Here is a 12,952-nt window from a genome sequence, read left to right on the forward strand (position 1 = left end):
GCACGGCTTTCCTGAGGTCTGGTTTCCCTCGTTTAAATGAGAGTATGAAACGTCACTGGTGTTGCTAAGAACAAAACTTCATGTCAAAATATTGATGGTTACTGTGCACACAAGTGTTTTATTTTTTTATTTTTTAACCTGTATTTTCTTACCTTCCGTTCCACAGCAAAAAGCCTCCGGCAAGGTGCTTTTAGACATGGTGTGCTCCCACATGAACCTCATCGAAGGTGACTACTTCGGCTTGGAGTTTCAGAACCATCAAAAGATGATGGTGAGTAAGGATGGATATGGAAGTAATGCATCAGAATTGTCACTGCTCATAACCAGCTACTTGGTCATCTCCCCCCCCCCCCCCCCACACACAGGTTTGGTTGGACCATGTGAAGCCCATTATCAAGCAGCTCAGACGTGAGTGTTTCCAAATGTTTTTGTTTTTTTGCAAGGCACACATTTCTTCTTCGTTTTTATCTGTAGTAAACAGCTGTTCGATCGGTTCATCGGAGCGACTATGCAGATCAATGTGAACCTGTTTTGTATTTTATGCAACCGAGTCCACTGGGAGACCTTCGTTCACTGGTCGGGTTCTAAGTACACCTCGCTAAATGAATTGCAGTCTAATGCAACAGTTCAATAGATCCAAGCTCCCTGGAGGTGATTATGTTTAGTCCTGTTTTAGAAAGATGTTGATTCTATTTCACGTATATGGCGGTGGGCTGAATTTGTTTTGTCCAGGTGCAAGAAACTGGCAACAAAATGTATTTTTTTATTACTGCAAAACCGCTCTTTGCTACACAGGGCCGAAGCAGACCACCCTTATGTTTGCTGTGAAGTTCTTTCCTCCGGACCATGCTCAGCTACTGGAGGAGCTGACTAGGTGAGCACCTTTTCACATAATTTAACTCCTTTTTATATCCATGTCGGTTTAATCCTGGAGTGACCGTTTTGAAATGTGTCTTTATTTACATTTTTATTGATGTGAATAACTTCAGTTGGGACTGGAAGTGATCGTAGAAACATAATTGAGAATATGCCTCGGTTGGCAGATGATTTATGCCTCCCTCGGCTTTGTATTATGTCATGGCTGCCATGTTTCCAGGTTTAGTCCTCTGGAGAACAGCGTGGAGCTGATGATTTTCTGGTTTCTGTTCCCTGGGCGTGGAGCCGACTCATGACTTGTATTTTTTCAGTTAGAGTTGATGAATAATAGGCATAGCGACAGTAATGCCCCTCTGACAGAGCTACTTAGTGTTAAGCTTGGTTAAAACCTTACGATAATCATGCTTTAAACGTTTTTTTTCCTGCCAAAGAAGCCGCTCTTCCAGCATGTGATCAGGGAGCAGCACTATGGATTTGCAATCTCAGTTTGACCATGTCCACTGATAGCATAGTCGATATCCGTGGACCTCTGACTTTTGGGTGTGCAATGATTTTTTTTCTGTTTCAAACTAATACCAAATTACAATGACTTATTATATAAGTCAGTATTTAAGACTATATGGTTTTTTTCTCTCTTAAATAAGTAATTACTGAACCTGAAATGTGCACCTTGCTTAACTTCTTATGGAAGTATTGTGTGAATTGAAAAAGAACCGGTTTACATTAAATCTGAAATTGAATCCCATTGAACCACCTACGGTGGGCGCCCTGTTAGAATTCTTCAGTGCACTGCGTTATAATTAAACTTCATCTGATCCGTCTGCAGCACTGTAAACGACTCGTCTATTGGATCTGTGAACACTTCTTGTGTTTGCGTCCAGGTATCTTTTTGCACTCCAGATCAAACAGGATGTTTCCTGTGGACGTCTGACCTGCAATGACACCAGCGCGGCACTGATGGTCACCCATATTATCCAGTGTAAGTTCCTCGTGGCTGCGTCCTCATTTTGCTCGACTGATCACATATTTGTCTTTAAGGCCGCAGTATGCTTTTTCTTTTTTTTGTCTTCTTTTCCCCACTCAAAGCTTATCATCAAACATTGTCATGTAGCACACTGTGCACCATCACAAATTAATTATATCTGTGTTGCTATGGATACCTTTTAATACTCTTGCAGAACATTAGCAAATTGCACAAACACTAAGGTGTCCGCAGTGCACAGTTCAGTGAAATGAAACAACCTGGTCTGTTTTTTGTGGTCTGCCCTGATCAGAATGAAAAAAGCCATTCAGATTTAGCTCCGCTTGAAATGCTACTTGCAGGCTCATTAGAATATAATGCCCTCGACTTGAGACCTACAGAATTTTTTACAAAGGGGCGTCATGTTTCTCTAAGCCAATACGAGCAGACTTTAAATAGGGAGAGAAGTACATTGAGGCAGGTAGTATGACCAAATAATTTGTTTTGAGCTCTAAAGAACGTAAATGTCACCTTTAATGTTGTTTTTATTTTAATTTGGCACACATCATAATTTTGTAGCAGGTATTTCTATAACGAAATGAACTTTTCTTCTCCTTGATCTTCAGCTGAGATTGGGGACTTTGAGGAGAGCCAGTGCCGGTCACACCTCCTCAACAACAATTACATCCCGGATCAAATACCCCTCATTGACAAGATCATGGAGTTTCACTCCAAAATTATGTGAGTTTCTGCAACTCGACCTGTGTGAGGTGTGCGCACATCTTTAAATGGAGCATTTATGTGATCCAGTCATTTATTGTTGAAAACATCACTGAAACCACGGCTCAACAGGATCGGTTTATTCAGAAATTGTGGGTTCCCCACTGGGATGTTTTATTATTTTTATTAAACGGGAAACATGTTTGGCAAATGTGCCATTGAATGAACACAATTGGTCTGTGTAGTCCTTTGTCAACTTAGAAAAGCAAGTCAAAAGGCTGCATGCTGCTAAAAAAGATCTTCAACCCACAAAATGACTCAAACAGCTTTTGTGAGCTGGGTTAGAAAGGTAAAAACTTTCTAAGGCCTATTCTCACTTTTCCGATGAAGGAGTTTGAGATGAAATAACAGCCTCAGGTTTAGGAGTCATAGGCTGCTGTGTGTATATATCATTGGAAGCTCTGAAAATCTCCTCCCACCATCCTCCCTTCAATGAGGTCTTCTCCAATGTCATCAGTGCAGCTATTTGAATGCAAGCTCCTTGTCTCACCTCCTCGTTGCAGGAGGCCACGCAGTCGGCAGCTGCTGCAGAAAGGAGCTCCAATTAGATTTGACTGCTCTCTTTCACTTTTTTCCAACAGTCTTTTTATAGTTGATAAGTGTAACTGCAGTTGTTTTGGCTGGGTGCCATGCAGAGTTAAATCTCCACCCTAGGTTTTTAAGATTTAAGTAGGATTAGTTATTTTAATTTAGCTGTATCACCCTCCCTACTATTGTCCCTTTTCAAAATACACAATTGAGTAAAGTACAGATACATATATTTATTAATGCTGGATAATTGTTATTCTGTTTTATTCTTTCATTCATATACCTATGTGTATATTTAACTGAAAATAGCTTAACCAGCGATACGCTAACACTCAATGCTAACTCTCTGCTCATTCTACTGTTCTCAGTTAGACATGAATCTTGGAAAAAAAAACATAGAAGTTTGTTTGCCACAAATGTGACGGAAATGTAATTAAATGGTGCATTTGTCCAGGATAGTTTTCAGCTTGGGTTTACTAAATAAGTGGTGCTCAAGGGAGCATTTCCAACAGCAGCCTGGTGCGTATAGAATTAATTAAAAATAAACTGCCGTACCCGCATTCATTTAATGATGACACACCCGTGCAGCAGTGGCTCATCTGTGTTTTTTGTGAAATGGGTGCGTTTATATCGGTCTTCGGCTCTACAAAAGCTCTTCGTAGTGGAGTACATTGTTTGTTCATTTGCATTTTTTTCTTTTTCGTGGGATTATTTGACAAAGAAAAAACACCACACATTGCCAGCGTTGTTCTTTAACTTTGTTGTAAATGTTGTGCCTCGTGTTGCTAGAGGTCAATCACCAGCAGAATCGGACTATCAGTTACTGGAAGTGGCGCGCAGGTTGGAGATGTATGGCATTCGCCTCCACCCGGCCAAGGATCGCGAGGGCACGGGGCTGAGCCTGGCCGTGGGCCACACCGGCGTCCTGGTCTTTCAGGTCAGTCACACCAGGTCGTATAGGTCAACGCGACGGCGTGTTAAAGGCATGGTACAGATGAAAAGTTCCCTTCAGAAGAAATGTTCATTGGTTAAAAGTGTCACACGGTTGTAAAGGTTAAGGTGTTCTTCCTCACTTCAGGGGCATTCAAAGATTAACTCCTTCAACTGGTCCAAAGTGCGTAAACTGAGCTTCAAAAGGAAACGGTTCCTCATCAAGCTGAGGCCGGATCTAAATGTAAGTGAAACGCACTGTGTGACGTACAAAAAAAAACCCCATCAGTGTCAGGTGGTGTGAGCAATGTTCTAATGTGTACCCCAGAGTTCATATCAGGGCACTCTGGAGTTTTTGATGGGCAGCAGGGACTGCTGTAAAGTCTTCTGGAAGATCTGTGTTGAATACCACGCCTTCTTCCGCCTCTTCGAGGAGCCCAAGCCCAAGCCCAAACCTGTGCTCTTCACACGAGGCTCCTCCTTCAGATTCAGGTTAGTTTGCGTCATTAAGCTCCTCTTTGCATCTCACCGCTTCACATTCTACGACGGCTCTCTCCAAAAAGCGATGGCCTCCTCTCCGCTTGTCCTCCACAGCGGTCGCACACAGAAGCAGGTGATTGATTACGTGAGGGAGTCCGAGTTCAAAAAGATCCCATTTGATAGGTAAAGGCTGTGACACTTTTTTTTAAACACGTTCGGTCTAGTCGAGGGGTGCTCAGAGTTTTTGACGTTGACCTTCAACATCCTGTCTGCCAGAAAACACAGCCGGGTCCAACACGACATCCGCCTGTCGCCGTTGCCTTGTCTGTGCCCGCAGGACGTGCCAAACGAGGTGAGTGACTCGGCGCATTTTGGGCAGTTGTCCGGGTAGTTTGTCACAGTAAGCATCTCATTATGTTCATTATATTGAATTGTGCACCTAAAAAAAAAAAAACAATAGTACTGTGTCCTTGACACATCCATAAGCGAGAGGTTGCACCATTACACCGTGTCGATCAGCAGGTGCCTTTAGTGGGAAGCGATCCTCCATGTGGTCAAACACTTTCCAGGCTACTTTAAAGTCGGATAGAGTTTGATATGAAACACCGTTAGTATTCACAATCGAATGAAACGTAATGATTAATGAATGAGACGACCCGCCTCTGTCTCGTTCTTTCAGGGTGAGGCTCCCGAGGACGGAGCGCACTCTCCTGCTGGCCGCCACTGGGAGGAGTCGGTGTTGGTGAGTGCGGAGGACGCCTCGGCCTCGAGGGCGGCGCCCGGTTCCAGTCCGCCTCACCAGAGGGGCGGCCGCGAGGACAGGACGGGGCCTTCGTGTAGGGCCGAGGGGACGAGAGGCTCGACGCAAGCGGCCCGCCCGGAACCTCCGAGTACAGGTCCGGCATTTCGGGCTGGCGCCCCTTTCGCCGTTTGCAGTGAATCTAACCAGACTGTGAGGTCGAACCGTAGGGAGAGGCCCGCGCCGCGCTGCGGCTCCGGCTCGCGGGGCGTAAACGGGGCCGGGCGGGAGCCGCCCCTCGGTGGTGGGGCCCCGCACGTGGGTTCGAGGAGTGGGGTCGCCGCCGCGGACGACCATCGGTCGATCTCCCTCGGCTACGCCGAGCGCAACGGCTTCGGCTTCGGCTCCGGCTCGGCCGCCCCTCGCTGCGGGGACGGCAGGTGCTCGCCGGCCCCCAGCCGCTCTCCGCGGTTACAAAAGCCGAGTCGGCACTCCGAGACGTACCCGAACCCCGGGCAGGGATCCCTCCTTGTCCTTTCTCGGGCCGAGCGCATGGCGGCCCTGGAGCGCCGCATGGCCGCCAATGGCTTGTCGGCGGCGGTCCGGTCCAAGGCCGGCTCGGGGCCGAAGCGCTGCGGGCAGGCCGGTGTCACCCACGTGGGCCCGGTTCAAATGAACGACTGCTCCACCACCAGCGGTTCAGAGTCCAGTGAGTCTGAGGTGGAGGCCAATAGCGGCCCTGTGGTGGTTGGTAGTGCAGCGGAGGGTAACTCCACCTCCGCCATACCCGCAAACAGGTTTTCCTTTGACAGCCTGCAGCTAGATGAGGAGGAGGCGGGGGAGGAGGAGGAGGAGGAGGAGGAGGACGCATGCTACGCCTTCAGCGATGAGGAGGGTGCACAGATTTTCAGCTGCTAGTGCACGGACGGCTTCAAAACCCCTCCAAAAAGAGAAGGTTAAAGGTGTTCAGCTTGGTCATGGCGGTGTGGGGAAAAGCAGCGTTTGGTGGACGACAGATTATTTCTGCCGGAGGAATACTCGAGAGAGGCGCTTCCCTTTGCGAGATTTCGGGAACGACTCGTTTGTCACACTGAGTGGGTTTACATAGCGTCCAGTTCTTTTACTGCATTAGCAGAACACAAGTGCCATGTTGGGATTTAAACAGCTACTAAATGCTGCAGAGACTTTAAAAAAATAGTTATTAATTTCTTGTCAGTTTTAAACCGATAGAAAGATGATTTATTGTTACAGTTGCACTTTACATATATTTTACATTTAGAACAAGGTGGAGATGTTCACTTCCTAGGCCTCAGATGCCTTATGACTATCAGTTTTTATTATTTGCAGACATTTCTGTTTTTCTTTAGATGGATATAATGTTTTCTACATTATACACTTTGCACAGCTCTTGAAAGGCTCTGGATCTGATGTGAGAGTAGTATGTTCTGAATGTAGATTGGTGAGTTGAGACCAATTAATATGCTGCAAACACCAGCATGAACACCTGATTGATATTCAATAATGTTTATTGTTCACGCTGCCTTCTTCCCTTTGAAACTTGAAACCCGAAACGTCATGTGTTATCACACAGCCGGCAGGAATTTGGCAGGAAATAAAACGGGATTAAATATAAGCTCACAGAGCCTCTTTTGAAAAATCATTTTATCGCGTTAGAAAAGCAGCAGTTTTGGTCGCAGACATCTTGTAGCCACTCCACATCAGTTCATGGCTCTTATGCTCACCATCCACATGCCCCTCTGCATGTGACTCACTCTCGGTAAGTTGGAATCAAGCTCAGCCCTCCGACAGCTATAGTGTCAACCGAATCAACTCTAGTTTCCACATATATGGCAAAGCGGCAGTGCACTTTTATCTATTGATCACTTTTCTGGATTTCTTTTACACTCATGTTTTTTGTTTTGTTTTTGCGTTGTCGATGCTACTCGTGTCACATTTCTGTTCTTTCTTTTCTTTCTCTGTCCAATGTAACCACCTGTCTGTCGGCATGTAACTGTCCAGTGTTTTTCTCTTTTGTTTCCTGCAGCTGCATGTGAACCTGTTTTTGTTACTCACTTCAGTCTGTTCAGCGAAGAGAGGCGGGATTACTAATATCTGGGTCGCCTTTTTCTTCTTCTTCTTCTTCTTTGCAATGGTCCAGCTCACGGATAATTATTGCAGAGCAGGTTGAGGATGACAGCATCTTTAGAACATTTAGGAAAGTAGAAGCAGGTTTCTTTGGGAATTGTGTATGCGTGAAAGGCCGTTTAAGTTCGACGGCTCAAAGCACAGAGTCTCCGGAGTCATCCATCACTGTCGAGTCGACTGCTTTTGTGCTCTAAGATCTTTTTAGCATTGACGTCCCGCAGCGTAATGAGATTCTGCGTTTTTTTTTTTTTTAGGATCTGAATAGATCCCTTTTGTTTATTAGCCATTTAAGTTACAGATTGTTTTGGGAATTGATTGTTTTCTCATATTTCATCACTATCAATTGCTGATGTTTTTTCATTCTACATGGACATGACAACAATCAGACTCCATTAGTCTTTCTCGATATATTTTTTTTTTATGTAGCAATAAATCGCAAGAGAAGATCGACCATGCTCTACTCCTGTCTTCCTCACCGCGTTTCCCGCCTCCCTCTCTACCAGCATAGCTCCAGTGAAAAGGATTTTAAGTAACCCAAACTTTTTTAGTTCTCATGTTCATGTAGAAATTGAGAAATATGGGGATTTTCTTAGATTTGCCTCTAACCTTATTAAGTTGCTTGAAATAGATGGATAGTCATGTTAAAGCAGAGTTTAGGAATTGACGAGGAATTCATGGCTGAATTCTAAAAGTGCTTGTCGATATACAGTTATTGCACACATCGGTTACAACGATAACAAAATCATAAAATGTCCCAAGGCTGTTTTATTTTATAATTTATAAAGATCTGTTTCATATGTTAGGTAACGTCTCGAGTTCTTTCCCTTCAGTCTCACTTACTCACCTGGCTTTGACCTCATATTGCTGCTTTTCTCCCAATTTATATTAACTTAATTTGTATATATGTTCTTCTAGAGTCAATAAAAATGACCTTCATGACACAAGGTTTATCCTGAATCTTCATTTTTAAAACCCCCCCAGTGAGTGGTGCTTAGATTTCCTCTTTTCACTCTCCCTGTAGTTTTGTAGTGCTGCCAGACATAAACCTGGCTTCTTCTTCTTTTTTCTTTTCTCGGCTCTGACTTTGTAGCAATCTTGTAGCCGTGCACTGTGCTTTCCGCTCCTTAGAGGTCATAGTTAATCCTTTCCAGAGTCATGCTGGTCTGTTGAGCTGGTTTCTGCGTGAGTGTAATCGTGTTTGTGTCGTGGCACCAGAGGACAGCGAAGGAAGGTGGGCAAGTTGCAGCTATAGTAAGTAAGCTGAGTGAATAGTGTCCGTATTCAATGACCCCAAATGAGCTGCGGCTGGGGATCCTCCTTTAATACGTGTCTCAGCCTGTGTATTGATTGAGGCTGCAGGACGACTGACAGAGATGCCTGGACCATACAGGCAGTTTTCTTGTTTTGGGGGTCAAACCTTTTTGTTAATACTTCAGCTAGTTTGGTTTAGCCTGCATAGTATCACCACCACTAAGGGGTTTGCCATGTTGGATTATGAACTGAATTCTAGAAAGTAATGTCATTACTTCTACCTTGTTCATTTCTTGATTAATAATTGAAAAAAACGCTTTCTTTTATGTTTAGTCAATGATACAAAAAAAAATATCGACATTTTTTTCTATACAATTTTAGAAGTTAGATTAGTTTTTATGTTATTTTTAGCCTTTTTCTGTAGATATTTTATAGTACATATGTATAAATGATCTCAGTGAACCAAACCCATCTGTGGTCTAAATAACAATTTGAATGACTTAACTAAATGTTTTCTCCCCTCACTTTGGCTGCTGACCCCGTACAGAAGTGGCGCCCATCAGCCCTCACCTGTCTGCGTCCCCTGGCCCCCCTCACGCCATGGTCAATGGCCGGAAGTCACTGGAGCCGTGCGGTCGAAGTCCCGACGGGCGACCCCCTTCCCCCCTGACCAGCCCGCTGCTGAACGACGCCAGCAGCCTCCGCACCGACGAGGAGGACGAGGGTCGAAGGAAGGTCAGTTATCTAGATTTTTTAATACAGCTCTGAATGAAGAGAATGAAGCGGTGTTTTACCATTGGTCTACTGGAATGAATGGACCGGTTAGATAGGTGACACACTCGCTAAAGTTGTTCATAGTTGGCCAGTTCATTTGTTCTTTCTCCCTGTTGTGACGTCAGAGGTTCCCAACGGACCGGGCCTACTTTATCGCCAAGGAACTGCTGACCACAGAAAGGACGTATCTGAAGGACCTGGAGGTGGTGACTGTGGTGAGAGCATTTTTTCAAAATAGCCATTTGCTTTTTTCTTTTTCCTGCGTTGAAAACATTGATATTCCAGTTATCTGCTCCACTGCGGAGACACGGGCATCGACGCCGGGGTATTTTGGCAGATGCAGATTTTCATTTTTTATTCATTCCACACACCCGTGCTTCGAATTGCATTCATCTCCCTCACTCGGGGCTTTGAATACTAAACAGAGTATGTGTTGGAAGAGATGGAATGGATTCAAAGCGCATGTTCCCTCTACATGCGACTCCTCCATTTCAGTCGCTTCCCTTTAAATGACTGGCTGGCTACAAGCATGTGCAGCGTTTCAGTTGGTGGAAAACCGGATATTAAACGTGCTGCAGGCCGCTCCTTCAGCGGTTTGAGCTCAGGACCTCAGTCCTTCTCTCTTACTTTTCCTTTCGCCTTTCGCACATCTCATAAATATTTGGGTTGGCTCTTGTGCTCTTTTTTTTTTTTTTTTTTTTTTACAGCTGTTCGCTCTCTCTTCCCACGCAATGGTTGGCACTGTGGTTTGAGGTGAAGGCATCCAAACAACAGCTGGCCGTTCTCCTCCAGCACGTCTAGCAACACTCGGGCTTCCCCTAAAACCCACTTTCCTTTCCCATCACGTCGGTCCAATAATGCTATTCTTGCGTGCCCCCTGTGCCAAAACACGCACAACATGCAATGTTCGACTTCAACTCGGATTTAATGAACGATGGTTATAGGAAACTTTTGCATGTGAGAAGCTTTGGGCCAAAACATTAGGACTAGATCCAAATGATCCGCCCAATCAGACAGTTTTTGCTCTGTTGCATGGGGGCTTCATCTGAATTAGAAAAGTGTTGCATAATAAATGTTTGACCTTGACAAGTGTAATGTGACCCTTTTGAAAATGAAATCACACACACTGTGAATTGATGGGAAGAATCTAGCACTAGAATTTTTAAATGACAAATATTTTGATTCTGGATCTTTCATTGAAGAACATTAGGTATAATATAATTCCCTTCAAGATTACCTTTTCTTTTTTACTATTTTTCTTAAAGCACGTCTAGATGAGATCCTTAATCTGTTGTGACATTGTGACATTGACACGGTTAAATCAAGGTAAATCTACTGGCTGCTTCCGCTTGTACTTGTAGTCTGCACCTCGAGCTACGCAGGGGGCGGGCGTGCTTGTTAGAATAGCAAAACATCCCAAATCCCCGTAACAAGGAAGACTATCGGGACATATTTAGACTATTCGAGCCATACTATCCACCAAAATGAAATGCATGAGTCAGAGGCCCCCATGAGCCTGGAAGGAGGATGTTTTCCCTTTTAAAGTAAACTAAATCTTCATAGCCCCTATTTGTGATGTCAGTCTTTCCAGAACGCTGTAGGACAAGATGAGGCAACTCCAGCCTCTCTGAAGGAAACCATCCTCCCCACCTTCGAGCCGCTGCACGAGTTCCACGAAGGTTTTCTGAGGGAGGTGGAGCAGAGGCTGGCTCTGTGGTGAGACCATTTCATTTCACATCCAAAAACGTCACTGTCTGGTGCAGAACATGTCCAGTGAGTTGGTGGTCTGGCTGTAACCCAATTCATCCTAATGAGATTTATTGCCCTTTAGTCTGAGAGGGCGACGCAGTCCTTTTTAGATGACCCCAGGATCTATCATTTCCATGGCAACAGTCGTGCTGCACCAAGGCTTTTTTCTTGCCTGTGGGCCTTTTCTGTCTGATCTCCTTAATTAAATTGGGCTTTATTTAATACAGACTCACAGATATGCAGGCAGTGATGCATGAAGGCCGCATGTCGGGACGTATGGCTGTTAACTGCAGACATGAATGGGTTTTGGTCTCAAAGGCTATTTTGGCTTCACATTGTTAGAATTCAAGGTTCAAGCTGCAAGGGATATCAGAGTCAACTCTGCTGATAAGAATCCCATTCAAATGTTGACGCAAATGGTGTAGTAATGCATGTGCAGTTGTCACAGTAGCTTTGCATACTCAAATCTCATGGCTGAGATGTACCTCTGGTCGTTGTGAGAATGAATAGAATGTAGTCTGCCTTCAATTGGGAAGGATGTGTTTTCCAGTGTGGATATATCTTTTCAAGTTACTGCAATATTACTGGACAGAAATAATTCATTCCTTTTTGAATGAATCCTGTGATGGCAGCACATTAACTGCTTCACTTTGTGCAGAAGATGTAAGCCTGAAGGGAGACACCTGCTGGTGGGGATTTCTCTCTTTAAAGTTTGCAAAATCCCTTTTTAAGAATTTGTCTTGCATAAAATACAGCTCTTATAAATAGTAAATTAGCATTAAGTGAATTTGTACTCAGAGATAATGTATATGTAATTGCTCATGTGTACTTGTTTTAGGGAAGGACGTTCCAACGCTCACATAAAAGGAGACTACCAGCGCATTGGAGATGTCATGCTGAAGAACCTGCAAGGCTTAAAGGTGAGGCGCAACTCTTGCACATCTGCTGCTACACTAATGGATGAATACTCACTCATGTTTGCCGTATTCCAACTTCATCCTTAGCCCCTGACGGCAAACCTGCATAAACAATCTGAAGTCCTGGTGGAGCTGGAGAAGGCATGCAGGGCATCCCGCAGGTTGGAGGGTCTCTGCAGGGACTTTGAGCTGCAAAAGGTCTGCTACGTCCCGCTCAATGTGTTCATTCTGCGGCCTCTGCACCGCCTCAGTCACTACAAGCAGATCCTGGAGCGCCTGTGCAAACATTATCCAGCTACTCATGTGGATTTCAGGGACTGCAGAGGTACAACTTTAGGTCTTTTTTTAGGTCGAGTGCTGCAGAATAATCTCAACAGTCTTATCTCCAATAATCTCTCACCCCTGGTTGGTCTACAGCTGCTCTGGCAGATGTGTCCGAGGTGGTGGAGCAGTTCCAGGGAAGCCTCATCAAGATGGAGAACTTCCAGAAGCTGTTGGAGCTGAAGAAGGATTTAATCAGCGTTGACAATCTTGTTGTTCCTGGTCGGGTGCGTTTAGACCTTAACAGAAGTGACCGGCGAAGCTTGTAAATGATCTACAAATACCGTGTACAGTGTGTGTCAAATGACATATAAATGCCCTTTTTTTTGCGTCCTCTTGTTGGCAGGAGTTCATCAGGTTGGGCTGCCTCAGCAAACTGTCTGGAAAAGGCCTACAGCAAAGAATGTTTTTCCTGGTAAAAACCCACTTTCTTTTTGAATCAGGTCCCACCACTAATCAAGTTATGTAGTCGAGTGATCTCATCCTCCCGGGCTACACATC

The 12,952-nt window shown here is 44.7% G+C and overlaps 1 protein-coding gene across 3 annotated transcripts in view; it reads left to right on the forward strand.

Annotated features, from left to right (window-relative positions):
- The window catches only part of LOC119228554 (FERM, ARHGEF and pleckstrin domain-containing protein 1), a 39,076-nt gene that overhangs the window by 20,204 nt on the left and 5,920 nt on the right, over positions 1–12,952 (forward strand). For all 3 annotated transcript variants that reach the window (XM_037488290.2, XM_037488289.2, XM_037488292.2), the window contains exons 3-20: positions 167–271; positions 366–408; positions 796–874; positions 1,758–1,855; positions 2,464–2,578; positions 3,935–4,082; positions 4,224–4,319; positions 4,404–4,567; positions 4,670–4,738; positions 4,832–4,907; positions 5,235–5,451; positions 9,238–9,425; positions 9,590–9,679; positions 11,047–11,180; positions 12,052–12,133; positions 12,218–12,455; positions 12,548–12,678; positions 12,798–12,866. In XM_037488290.2, the coding sequence (XP_037344187.2) occupies positions 167–271; positions 366–408; positions 796–874; positions 1,758–1,855; positions 2,464–2,578; positions 3,935–4,082; positions 4,224–4,319; positions 4,404–4,567; positions 4,670–4,738; positions 4,832–4,907; positions 5,235–5,451; positions 9,238–9,425; positions 9,590–9,679; positions 11,047–11,180; positions 12,052–12,133; positions 12,218–12,455; positions 12,548–12,678; positions 12,798–12,866 (2,142 nt within the window). The remainder of the gene's footprint in view (positions 1–166; positions 272–365; positions 409–795; positions 875–1,757; positions 1,856–2,463; positions 2,579–3,934; positions 4,083–4,223; positions 4,320–4,403; positions 4,568–4,669; positions 4,739–4,831; positions 4,908–5,234; positions 5,452–9,237; positions 9,426–9,589; positions 9,680–11,046; positions 11,181–12,051; positions 12,134–12,217; positions 12,456–12,547; positions 12,679–12,797; positions 12,867–12,952) is intronic.

The sequence above is a fragment of the Pungitius pungitius genome, chromosome 10 (assembly GCF_949316345.1).
Source record: "Pungitius pungitius chromosome 10, fPunPun2.1, whole genome shotgun sequence".
NCBI classification, from domain to species: Eukaryota; Metazoa; Chordata; class Actinopteri; order Perciformes; family Gasterosteidae; genus Pungitius; species Pungitius pungitius.